Consider the following 13,200-nt stretch of genomic DNA (forward strand, 5'->3'; position numbering starts at 1 on the left):
ATTTCCAACTTTCTTTGTTGTTTCTCAATTAAACAAAAAGCAGTTAGTTGTCTTTAAATGTCTGCACTTCATTGATTTAAGTATTTGTGATACTAAGAGTTTTCAAAATCTCCATGTATCACCTCCCTTTCTGTTTGCAATCTGTAACTCTGACAGAAAATGCGTCATCCCTGCCGTCTTCTGGAAAAGTAATGGTTAGTAGACTTCGAACAGCCCTTTGCGTTAATGGCCTTTGTTTAGTTCTGTGTAAATTAGCCCAGTTGCTCTGTTCTAGAAGTCGCTTTGACTGTCACCAGTTGTGTAGTGTCCCCATCTTATACTCCAGCAGCATAGTCCAATCCCACACATGTGTACATTTCTTTATGTTCCTATCCTGTACCTGTAAAATAGTGTGTCTGTCTGGCAATGTGAGCTACACAAGTTCAACTGGTAGTTGTGTTGTTTTGTGTAGGTGAATGGTTATAGAGCTTTTTCACTTGAGCTACAGAGTATGGATGCAGTGCTGTTATTTTTGCAAGTGGGATGGCAGCCAAAAATTCAGCCTGTGACTTGTGTGCATAGAAGTGGAGGGAAAGCCACTTGTAACAATGTTTTTTTAGATTGATGAGCAGGTGTATTTATAAAAACTGCAAAAACTGTGTCGTCTGTTGAGACTGGTTCTTGGACCTCTTTCCATCTTGAAATTTTTTCTACCCACCCCAAACTCAAGCGCTCTCTCTGAGATAGGAGCAATCAGGGCATCCCATGTCGCTAATCTCTGATTGGGCTTTCTATTGAATTGGAAAAGTTGAGGACAGATTGTCCACCATTTTGGTCATATGCAACATCACTTTCTAGCAAGCTTTCCACAATATGTTATTGGTAAGTAAGAAAGGCTCATCACCTTGACCTCTCTGCCCCCTTCACCACTGACCTTTTGATTCTCCTCTACCAATTCGCATCTGCAGTTCATCTTTCTGGCACTGTGTTCACTTGGTTCCATTTTTCTCAATACACCAGTTTCACCTCTTCAAGAGGATTTACATCTCGAGCCTAAATGAATATCTGCAGTGCGCCCCAGCCATCATCTTTGCCCCTCCTATTTATCAACTACATCCTACCTCCCAGTGATATTATCCACGTGTATTCACTGATAAAACTCAACTCAGTCTCTCTGCCACCACCATTGACTCTAAGGTTGTAACTATCTTTTTATCCAACATCAAGGCCTGAGACGAGTCGGTTTCTTCCAGCTCACCCATTTGGAAAGCCGAAGCCATTATTTTTTAGTACAGCGCCAACTTCCCTCAATTGGTCTGCAATATCAGACTATGTCTTGGACCTGAGCTGCCATTTACACCCTGAGATCCAGTCAGAGGCTAGGAATGCATTTTCCCAGTTCAAGAATGTTGCATTCTTGCACACACACCTTTCTCCCTCAATCGTCATGTCTTTGTGCTGAGGATTGAATTCTTGAACACCCTCGCCTCCTTCACAAATTATAATGAATGCAAAACCTGCATCTTGTGTCCTCTTGTACAGTAGATTGTGCATTCCCGTTATCTCCATTCATTCCTAAATTCACTGGCTGTCTGCATCCTAGCATATTGATTTAGAGATCCTTGTCTTCATTCTCAAATCCCTCCCCTACTTTCTATTCAGGTGATTTCCTGTAACCATGTGTTTTAATGTGTACCTCTGCAACATGAATTTTGCTTACCGCTCATCCTTTGAACCTTTTTCTCTACTGTTGTTGGCTAATTCTTCAGTCACAGCATGCCTGCCTTCTGAAGCTATCTCCCTGCTTCTGTCTCTCTTCCTTTAAAAATCTATTTCAACTGGAAGAAAGACTTGGGTTCATATAGCGTCTTTCACATCCTTCTGCTCCTCTTCAAATAGTACTATTGGATCTTTTATGTCCACCTGAGAGGTCGGATGAGGCCTCGGTTTAACATCTCATCCAGCACCTGCAAGTATTGGTCTAGGAATGTAATCAAGTGCTGGAATGGAGCTTGAGCCTTCTGGCAGGATTGTTGGCACAAGGCTACGGCTGGTATTTGGCATCCTCCCCTATTTAAATTAATTTCCTTTGCCCCTGTTTCATGGCCTGTTTCTCTTCATTGCTAAGTATCCTGGGGCTTGCTGTACAAGTGAAAATTGTGTTCACGGGATTTCCCACTGTATGCAAGGTTCCTATTGTACTGAAGTGCCTGAATCATGGCTTGCATATACTCATCTGGGCACCACCCTATTGTAATTGAAAGATAATGAGCAATGGAGAAGAATTGTCTAACTTCAATACTTTGAGTCTTTCTGGGAAGTTCTGATGAAAGGTCATCAACCTGAAAAGTTGACACTGTTTCTCTCTGCACAGATGCTGTCTGACCTGCTGAGTATTTCCAGCATTTTCTCTTTTTTTATTAGAGGCTGAAGAGTGTCTGGGTTGGTATTTTTGATGGGAAGAGGGAGTCAAATCAATTTTTATAACCTTAGACAGGCTGGTGTCTCTGATTTGATTGTTGAGTCATGTGTGGGGATTACTTGGTTTAGAGAATGAAGAGGGCAGTAAAGTTAAAGTTTCTTGCTACTTATTCCTGTTTTGGCTGTTATAATTTGCTGTACAGCAAAAGCCACTTCATTTCAGTTTAATAAGTTCACCTTTGTATGTCTTAACCCCTGTGGGTTGAAGTCCTTTTAGGAATCTAATTAATGCTCTGTTTTAGAAATAGTAATGTTCGGAGAATCCATAAATTGACAATTGGGAGTTTGTATTGTGTTGCCCATCACTGTATGATATGGTATGAATGGGGTTTAGCTATCTAGTTGCAGTAGATTTTCATAGAATCATACACCACAGAAGGAGACCATTCAGCCCATCAAGCCTGTGCTGGCTCTTTGAAAGAGCTATTCAGTTAATTCCTACTTCCCTGCTCATTGCGTGGAGCCCTGCAAATGTTTCCTTTTCAAGCGTGTTGTATTTATTTTAATATGTGTTCATATTTGAGCCAAGCTGTAACAAGGGTCTGCAGCTGAGTGAGCCTGTGCAACCCAAATTGAGTATCATTGAACTGGCTATTGGTGGGTAAATGTCGTTTGATAGTACTCTTGATAATACCTTCCATAACTTGGCTGTTAATTGAGTGTAGGCTGATGGGGTGGTAATTGGCTGGATTGGTTTGGTCTTTTTTTTTGTGGACAGGACATACCTGGGCAATTTTCCACATCGTTGGGTAAATGCTAGTGTTGTAGCTGGAGGTGCAACTAGTTCTGTAGCATGTGACTTCAGCACGACAGCTATGATGTTGTCGGGGCCCATAGCCTTTGTTGTATCCAGTATAAAGGCCTGCTCAGTTCGGGAAAAAGAACCCGACCGATCCACAGCGGACCCGAGCTCGACCCGGCCCGAGTCCCTCCAATTTCGCCCCAACCCGACCTGAGCCCGACCCCACTTGACCCGACCATCCCTTTACTTACCTTCCGACTGGGAAGCTCCACGAAGCTGCAGCGCATGCGTGATGACGTCATAATGACATCACTCGCTCACTGCGCAGACTCAGTTTCATCCTGGACTCCCAGCTCAGCTAAGTATTTTTTATTTTTAATACGTACCGGCAGAGCACTTACCGTGTGTGTCCGGCCCGACCTGACCTGAGCACGACCTGGACTCGGCCCGACCCAAGCCCGAAAGCCAGACCTAGAAGAGGGGCTCGACCCGAACCCAATACATGTCGTCGGGTTCGGGTCGGGGAGCAGGACTTTAATCCAGTGCACCCATTGCTTGATATCACGTGAAGTGAATAGAATTGGCTGAAGACTGGTATCTGTGTTAAACTCCAGAAAGTTGGTTATGGAAGGATAATGCTGGAGCCTATATTTACTCAGTTTCACATTTATTGTGTAGAATAAAAGGATTACAAATATGTAACTCCTCACTCAAAGCCCTCCACCAGTCTCAGTGAGTATCTGCTTATAAGTGCTCAACTGCATATAATCAAACCATTGATACACAATTAACAGATTAACAATCTGTAATGGTGGGGACCTCAGGAGAGGCTGAGATGGATCATCCACTTGGCACTTCTGGCTGAAGATGGTTACGAATGTTTCAGCCTTGTCTTTTGCACTCACGTGCTGATCTTTGTTGAATTTGCATGGAAGTGAGGACTAATTGGATAGCCTTTTTAAAGAACCATCATAGGCACAATGGGCCGAATGGCCTCATCCTCTGCTGTATGAAAATCTGCTGTAACAAGGTAACTAAGCCCCTTTCATGACTGGGTGTGGTAGGATTCATCTGCTCTAATGGTTGTGGGATCGCTTAGTTCTGTCTATAGCATGCTGCTTCCATTGTTTAGTGTGCATGTAGCCCTGTTTTGTAGCGTCACCAGGTTGACACCTCATTTTCAGGTATGCCTGGTGCTGCTGCTGGTGTGCTCTTATAACTCCTCATTTAACCAGGGTTGGATGCCTCATTTGATGGTAATAGTAGAATGAGGAATATGCCAGGCCATGAGATTACAGATTGTGGTAAAATACAATTCTTCTGCTCATGGCCCACGTTGCCTCATGGATGCCCAGTTTTGAGCTGCTAGATCTGGTCTGAATCTATCCCATTTAGCACAATGGTAGTGCCACAAAATATGATGGAGTGAATAGTGTGAAGTTGGGACAGCGCAGTGGTCACTCCCACCATGATTGGCATGGACAGATACAACCATGACAGATAGATTGGTGAGGACATGGTGAAGTAGGTTAGTTCCTTGTATTGGGTTCTCCCACAACTTGCCACAAGCCCAGTCTAATAGCTATGTCCTTCAGTAGTTGGTCAGTAGTTTTACTACCAAGGAACTCTTGGTGATGGACACTGAGGCCCCCCCACCCAGAGTATACGCTGTTGCCTTTGCTACCCTCAGTGCTCCTTCCAAGTGGTGTTGAACATGAAAGAGCCATCAGCTGAGGGAGAGTGATGGATAGTAATCAGTAAGAGGCTTCCTTGCCTATGTTTGACCTGAAGTCATAAGACTTCATGGGTCTGGAGTCAATGTTGAGGACTCCCAGAATCACCCCCCACCCCTGCCCCCACCCTTCCACCTGTATACCATTGTGTCGCCACCTTTGGTAGGCTTGTCTTGCTGATGGGACAGTGCATACCCAGGCATGGTGATGGAAGAGTCTGGATGTTGACAGGTAGGTATGATTCTGAGAGTATAATTATGTTAACTTGTTTCTTGGCTAGTTGTGGAACAGCTTTCCCAACTTTGGCACAAGTCCCCACATGTTGGTGGGGAAGATTTTGCAGGGTTGACTGAGCAGGGTGTACCTTTGTTGTATCTGGTGCCTAGGTCGATGCCAGATGGTCAGCCCTATTTTATTATTGATATACTTTAATGGTTTTGATACAACTGAGTGGCTTGCTAGGCCATTTCAGAGGGCAATTAAGAGTCAGTCACATTGCTGTGGGTCTGGAATCACCAATATGTCAGACCAGGTAAGGGCAGCAGATTTACTTCCCTAATTGATGTTAGTGAACCAGTTGGGTTTTTATGACAATCCAGTAGCTTCATGGTCACCAATCCCAAGACTAGCTTTTTATTCCCGTTCCCTTTATGCATCCAGTTCACTTTTGAAAGTTACTATTGAATCTACTCTTACTCATGATGTATGGTAGCATAGTGGTTATGTCACTGGACTAGTAATCTAGAGGTCTGGACTAGTGAGCTGGAGACCTGAGCTAAAATCCCACCATGGCAGTGGGGAATTTAAATGAAATTAAATAAAGCTGTAATAAAAAGCTAACATTAGTAATGGTGACCAAGAAACTACTTAATTGTCAATAGGCAGTGCATTCCAGATCATCATCACTTGCTGTGTAAAATAAATTTGCATCACCCTTCTGATCTTTTGCCAGTTGTTTTAAATCTCTGTTCTCTGGTTACCGACCATCCTGAGACTGGAAACAGTTTCTCCTTATTTATACTTATCAAAACGGTCCATAATTTTGAACACCTCTATGAAATCTCTCCAAGGTGAACAACCCCAGCTACTCTAGTCTCTCCATGCAACTGAAATCTTTCATCCCTGGTATCATTTTAGTAAATCTCCTCTAAGGCCTTGTCATCCTTCCTAAAGTGTGGTGCCAAAAAGTGGATACAATACTCCAGCTGAGGCCTAACCAGTGATTTGTAAAAGAGTGCCATAACTTCCTTGCTTTTGTACTCTATGCCTCTACTTATAAAGACAAATCTTTTGAACAGCTTGTCAAAAAGAAATTGGATATATACTTAAATAAAAACAAGAAACGCTGGAAATACTCAGCAGGTCTGGCAGCATCTGTGGAGAGAGAAGCAGAGTTAACGTTTCAGGTCAGTGACTAAGTTCTGAAGAAGGGTCACTGAGTATTTCCTGCTGAGTATTTCCAGCATTTCTTGTTTTTATTTCAGATTTCCAGCATCTGAAGTGTTTTGCTTTTATTTTGGATATATACTTGTCAAGGAGAAATTTGAGAGCTGAGGAAAGAGTAGGAGAATGGGACTAATTTAATAGCTTTCAAAGAACTGGCACAGGCACGATGGACTGCTTGGCCGCCTTCTATGCTTTAAAATTCTGTAATTTTACCGAGTATGGTGTTTAGTTAATTAGGGACTTTAAATTGTTTTATATTTTTTTTAAAACTTGAGAACTGCTGTTTTCACCTGTCCTCAAACTGAATTCTGCATTCCTGTTCTCCCTCCTCCCCCCACCTTCAGGATAATAGACCAGGCTACGACTACAGAGATAGCTGCGTTTCCAATATATACAGTGTTGTTCTGTGTCCGAGCCGCTGATGGGACTGCGGAGAGTAATTGCTTTGCATTTACTGAAAGTTACTGTAGTACAGATGAGTTCCAGCTTCACGTGTTCTGCTGTGAGATCAAAGAAGCTGTAAGTACTGTATTTTAACCTTTGAGTGCGAGAACTATTTGTTTTCAAAATAAGCATGTAAATATTTGTGCAATGCACTATCAAAAGTAGAAAGCATAATTTGTTTATTTCCTAAATTGGCCAGACCTTTTTGGCAAAAATAATTTAACACTAATTAAAGAAATGAAGGACCTGAATTTATATAGCTCCCTGCCCCTTCTCTCAGAGAGGTCTCAAAGCATGGTCACATGCAGTGAATTACTTTGAAATGTGCTGCAGGCTGCAGGTGAGTACATCTGAATAAACATGCTTTCACACTATGGCTTACACGATAAACTACTAAACAGATGTATTAGCAACAAGTAGATAAGTTGCAAAGACAAGCATCAGAATTACAGTAATATTTATTATATATTTAATATTATTTGACTGCTCCTCTCCAAATGTCGGAAATGAAAATTAATCTGATAATGCCCCTTAACAAAACATTTTGTAGATTTGGTATGTGACCTCCCCTGGAGTCACCTAACCATCCCCCCCCCCCAAAAAAAACGCCTTGCTCTTTGATAAATGCAGAAGAACTGAAGAACTGGGAGCAAAAAATGCTGGAAATATGCTTGTGAAGAGAAAAGATTGGTTATGGTGGTTCAGGTGCATATAGCCTTCGTCAGGACTGAATCCGCATCAGGCAACGACTGGTACAAATCTTCCCTTCTAGAACAAAAGGGGATCAAAGCAGTGTCCATTAAAACAAAAAGCTGTCACTCATACTCAAGTTCAAAGCCATTTGACTGATCACTCTGCTAATCTGTTTGCTTGCTCAACTGGGGTGTTGAGTGGTTAAGCTGCCAATTGCTTCGGCTGAGGAGACTAGTATCTATTTTTTGGACAGAGCACGGCTAATGGATTTACAGTTAACAAGCATTAGAATATTAAAGTGACCATTAATTTAATTACAGCAACCTGCTGATGTATTAACTGTGGAATGTAATTTCTAAAGTCCTCGGAGAAGTATAATCTACCCCACTTCTTGCAGTAACCAACATTTAAAGTGACTACCCATTTCCTGTCTTTGGATATTAAAATATTAAAACATTGAAAATTCTCTCTTTATATATACCACATCCTTTCAACCACTTCCAGTTCTTTGCTCATGTATACTAGCCATGCTTTACCTTCAAACTCCCACAGGGAAATATTGTCTCTTTTTCTCTGCTCTTCAACTTTGCTGTTTTGAAAAGTTCAGTGTTTTTGAATTTGTTGTTTTCCATTGACATCATCTGCACTATAGCTAATTTCACCTTGGCCTGATGGTAAGCCTTTTCAACATGAATGTTTTAGCTGTGAACTTCATCTTTAGTTAGCTTCAAATCTGTTGATTTTTGTCGGGGATCTTGAGGAGCAGTCACGACCTAATCATTTTGTGCTTTTATGTTGGACATGATTTTGAGGAATGTGAAGACACTTGATCATTCAGAAAGCTATAGTGGATACTTCTTAAATACTGGAAGACCATGTTTGAGAACAGGATGGCTTTGTTTTAAAATGTTCAGAAGCGAGCTTGTGTAGTTGGGTTCCCGATACAAATTTAGGAGAACCCAAGGCCAGTAGAATTTGTTCATGCTCACAGAATGTCAAGAAAACTGGCAGACTGGGAGAAATATATTTAAAAAAGTTAAGAGCTGCAAAAAGAAATATGAAAAAAGCTTGCAAGAGATATCTAACAGCAAAAGTTTTTTTTTATTAAAATGAGAACGAGTGACTCTAGGAAATGTGGGCCCATTAAAGATAGACTCAGATGATACTGTAATGGACCGTAAGGAAATGGCAGACTTGTTAAACGAGTACTTTGCATTCGTCTTTACAGTAAAGTAGACAAAATACCAGTGGTATAAGAGAACCCAAAAATTAATCGAGAGGAGCCTACTGGATTTACTAGAAACAAAAAAATTGCAATGGGAAAAGTAATGAGACTGAAGGTATACAAATCTCCAGGATCTGTTGGTTTCTATCCCAGGGTATGAAAAGAAGTAGTGAGAAAATTGCAGATGCATTAGTAATCTTCCTAAGCTGTCTTGATTTGGGAATTATACCACTGGATTAGAAGATTGCAAACATCTCTCCACTATTTAAGAAAGGTGAGAAAGTGAAACCTGGTAACTACAGACCTGTCAGTCTAATTGCTAGTTGTGTGTAAATTACTAGAGTGCTCAGAGAAATTTGAGCTGTTGAGAGTGTGTCAGCAGGTATTTGTTAAGGGTTAGTCATGTCTGACTAACTTAGTTGAATTTTTTGAGGAGGTTGCTAAAATGTTTGATATTGGAGTGCTTATTGATGTTGTCCATATGGACTTCTAGAAGGCATTTGATAAAGTTCTGCATGAGAGAATAGTAGCAAAAATGAAAACATACAGAATTGGAGGCAACTTTGCGACATGGGCTAGAAATTGGTTAGGAGGTAGACGACAGAGTAGGGATAAAGAATATGTACTCTGATCGAACAAATGGTTCTCCTCGCGTACTGGGGCCTCAACTTTTCATTATACTTATCAATGACCTGTATTTCAAAGGTTCCAGATGATACTTGGTTGGGAGGCACACTAGGTAGTGCAGATTGGAGCAAGAGGTTGCAAACACTTTGTTAGATTAAGTGAATGGGCAGAATTGTGCCAGGGTCCCCTGCTTTTTGTGGTATATAGTAACGATTTGTAGGGGGCATGATCAAGAGGTTTTCAGACGACACAAAGATTGGCTGTGTGGTAGATAGTGAGGAGGATAGTTGTAGGCTGCAGGAAGATATTGATGGTATGGTCAGATGGACAGCAAAGCGGCAAATGGAATTCAACCTGGAGAAGTGTGAGGAGATGCATTTGGAGAGGTCATACAAGGTAAAAGAATACATGATTAATGGGAAAATATTGAGAAGTGCAGACGTAAGGGACCTTGGAATGAATGTCCACAGATCCCTGAAAGTAGCAGGACAGGAAATAAGGTGGTTAAGAAGGCATATGGAATCCTTCCCTTTATTAGCCAAGGTATAGAATACAAGAGCAGGGAGGTTATGCTGGAACTGTATAACTCATTGGTTAGGCCACAACTTGGGTACTGTGTGCAGTTCTGGTCACCTCATTACAGAAAGGATGTAATTGCACTAGAGAGGGTACAGAGGAGATTTACGAAGATGTTGCCGGGACTGGAAAATGCAGCGATGAGGAAAGATTGGATCGGCTGGGGTTGCTCTCCTTGGAACAGAGAAGGCTGAGGGGAGATCTGATTGAAATGTACAAGATTTTGATGGGCCTGGATAGAGTGGAGGTGAAGGGTCTATTCACCTTAGCAGAGAGGTCAGTGATGAGGGGCATAGATTTAAAGTGATTGGTAGAAAAATTAGAGGGGAGATGAGGAAAAGCTTTTTCACCCAGAGGGTGGTGATGGTCTGGAACGCACTGCCTGAAAGGGTAGTTGAGGCAGAAACCCTCAACTCATTTAAAAGGAGTCTGGATATGCACCTCAAGTACCATAATCTACAGGGCTATGGACCAAATGCTGGAAGGTGGGATTAGAATGGGTGGATCATTTCTCGGGCAGTGCGGACACGATGGGCCAAGTGGCCTCTTTGCCTTAAACGTTCTGTGATTCTGAATCACAAAAAGTTAGCATGCAGGTATAGCAAGTAATTAGGAAGGCAAATGGAATGTTAGTCTTTATTGCAAGCGGGATGAAGTATAAAAGTAAGGAGATCTTGCGACAACTGTACAGGGCATTGGCGAGCCTTCACCTTAATTAAGGAGGGATATACTTGCATTGGAGGCAGTTCAGAGAACGTTCACTAGATTGATTCCTGGGATGAAGGGCTTATCTTATGAAGAAAGGTTGAGCAGGTTGGTCATGTACTGACGGAGTTTAGAAAAATGAGTAGTGATCTTATTGAAACATAAGATTCTGAGGATCTTGACTGAGTAGGTGCTGAGAGGATGTTCCCCCTCATGGGGGAATCTAGAACTAGAGGGCACAGTTTCAAAATAAGGGGTCTTCCATTTAAGACAGAGATGAAGAAGAATTTCTTCACTAAGAAGGTTGTTAATCTTTGGAATTATTTTCCCAAGAGAGCAGATTTTTGATCCATGAGGGAATCGAGGATTATGGGGGGCAGGCAGGAAAGTGGAGTTAAGGCCACAATCAGATCAATTATGATTTTGATGAATGGCGAAGCAGGTTCAAGGAGCAGAATGGCCTAATCCTACTGCTTATGTTCTTGCAAGAAACGCCTGACTGTTCCCCTAACAATAGAATCCCCTATTGCTTTCCCAGTCTTCCTCCCACCCACCCCCCTTGTACATCTGAGCCATTCGTGGTGCTGTCGACTTGGCTCTGGCTGCAGTCCCCAGAGGAGCTATCGTTCTCACCAGTATTCAGAACTGAATGCTGCTTGGAGAGCGAGGTGCACTCTGGAGATTCCTGTACTACCTGCTTGGTACTCCTTGACTGCTTGGCGGCCAGCCATTCCCTGTCTGCCTGAACTTCTTCAAACTGCAGGGTGACCACATCCAGAACTGTGCTATCCTCGAAACTCAGAACCTTGCAGATGCACCAGTGACGCCAGTTGTTGCTCAAGCTCTGAAACCTGGAACTTGCTTCACACCTGGTTGTCCAGCATGCAAAAAGAATCCTGGAGATCCCACAAGGAACAGAATGTGCACTGCATGGGTTCGAGATGCCCTGCTGTGTCTCTGTTTATCAGACTATTTACTAACTTATTAGAAGTGAACAAGATTTAAATACTTACTGATCAGCTGCTTCCCTTGTGCTGACATCAGTTTATTTTATAGGGAGTTAATTTAAATTATTTTACTTATTAGCTGTATACCTCAGATTTTAATTTACTGGAAAATTCAGAAATATTACTGTCCCATGCTATTTAATTTTTACTTTATTCCTGAGATCTGATTAATTAATTGTCTGATTAATTAATTGAACACTGATTTTAATTATATGATAAATTATCAATATGGGTTTATTTTGTACTAGGGAATTGATCTAGTCTTACTTTATAGTTAATTAATTTAAATGAAAGTAAAACGTATACTCACCCTAAAGTACATTTGTCCTCTGACATCACTTTGTGAATTTTTTGGCTTCTCCGGTTCAGATTGACAGTCCGATCAGGGTGCTGCTCCTCTCCCGGGCCTCCTTATATGTGCTGCTCCTCTTCTGGGCCTCTCTTTATGTACTGCTCCTCTCCCAGGCTTCTTTCTGTGTTGAGAGAGAGAGAGAGAGAGAGAGAAAGGATGGGGGGGTGGGGGCGGTGGGGGGGGTGGACAGAGAGAAAGGGAAAAAGTGGGGGACAGAAAGAGGGGGAGAAAGTGTGAGACAGAGAGAGAGGGCGAAGGTGGGGGACAGAGAGAGAGGGCGAAGGTGGGGGACAGAGAGAGAGGGCGAAAGTGGGGGACAGAGAGAGAGAAGATAGAAGGGGGGACAGAGAGAGAGAAAGAGAGAAGGAGGGACTGAGAGAGAGAAAGAGAGAAAGGGGGACAGAGAGAGAAAGAGAGAAGGGGGGACAGAGAGGGAGAAAGAGAGAAGGGGGGACAGAGAGAGAGAAAGAGAGAAGGGGGGACAGAGAGAGAGAAAGAGAGAAGGAGGGACAGAGAGAGAAAGGGAGAGGGACAGAGACAGAGCGAGAATGGAGGGACAGGAACAGAGAGAGAGAGAGAAAGGAGGGACAGGGAGAGAGAGAGAAAAGAGGGACAGGAAGAGAGAGAGAAAGGAGGGGCAGAGAGAGAGAGAGAAAGGAGGGGCAGAGAGAGAGAGAGAAAGGAGGGGCAGAGAGAGAGAGAGAAAGGAGGGGCAGAGAGAGAGAGAGAAAGGAGGGGCAGCGAGAGAGAGAGAAATGAGGGGCAGAGAGAGAGAGAGAAATGAGGGGCAGAGAGAGAGAGAGAAATGAGGGGCAGAGAGAGAGAGGGAAAGGAGGGGCAGAGAGAGAGAAGGAGAGAAAGGAGGGGCAGAGAGAGAGAGAGAGAGAGAGAAAGGAGGGGCAGAGAGAGAGAGAGAGAGAGAGAGAAAGGAGGGGCTGAGAGAGAGAGAGAGAAAGGAGGGGCAGAGAGAGTGAGAGAGAGAGAGAAAGGAGGGGCAGAGAGAGAGAGAGAGAAAGGAGGGGCAGAGGGAGAGAGAGAGAGAGAGAGAAAGGAGGGGCAGAGGGAGAGAGAGAGAGCAAGGAGGGGCAGAGAGAGAGAGAGAGCAAGGAGGGGCAGAGAGAGAGAGAGAGCAAGGAGAGTCAGAGAGAGAGAGAGCAAGGAGGGGCTGAGAGAGAGAGAGAAAGGAGGGG

At 43.0% G+C, this 13,200-nt stretch overlaps 1 protein-coding gene across 1 annotated transcript in view; it reads left to right on the plus strand.

Annotated features, from left to right (window-relative positions):
- The window catches only part of LOC137373267 (rab GTPase-activating protein 1-like), a 600,347-nt gene that overhangs the window by 81,161 nt on the left and 505,986 nt on the right, over positions 1 to 13,200 (plus strand). Inside the window, exon 5 of the mRNA XM_068038116.1 lies at positions 6,726 to 6,900. Coding sequence (XP_067894217.1) covers positions 6,726 to 6,900 — 175 coding nt within the window. The remainder of the gene's footprint in view (positions 1 to 6,725; positions 6,901 to 13,200) is intronic.

The sequence above is a fragment of the Heterodontus francisci genome, chromosome 8, assembly GCF_036365525.1.
Source record: "Heterodontus francisci isolate sHetFra1 chromosome 8, sHetFra1.hap1, whole genome shotgun sequence".
NCBI classification, from domain to species: Eukaryota; Metazoa; Chordata; class Chondrichthyes; order Heterodontiformes; family Heterodontidae; genus Heterodontus; species Heterodontus francisci.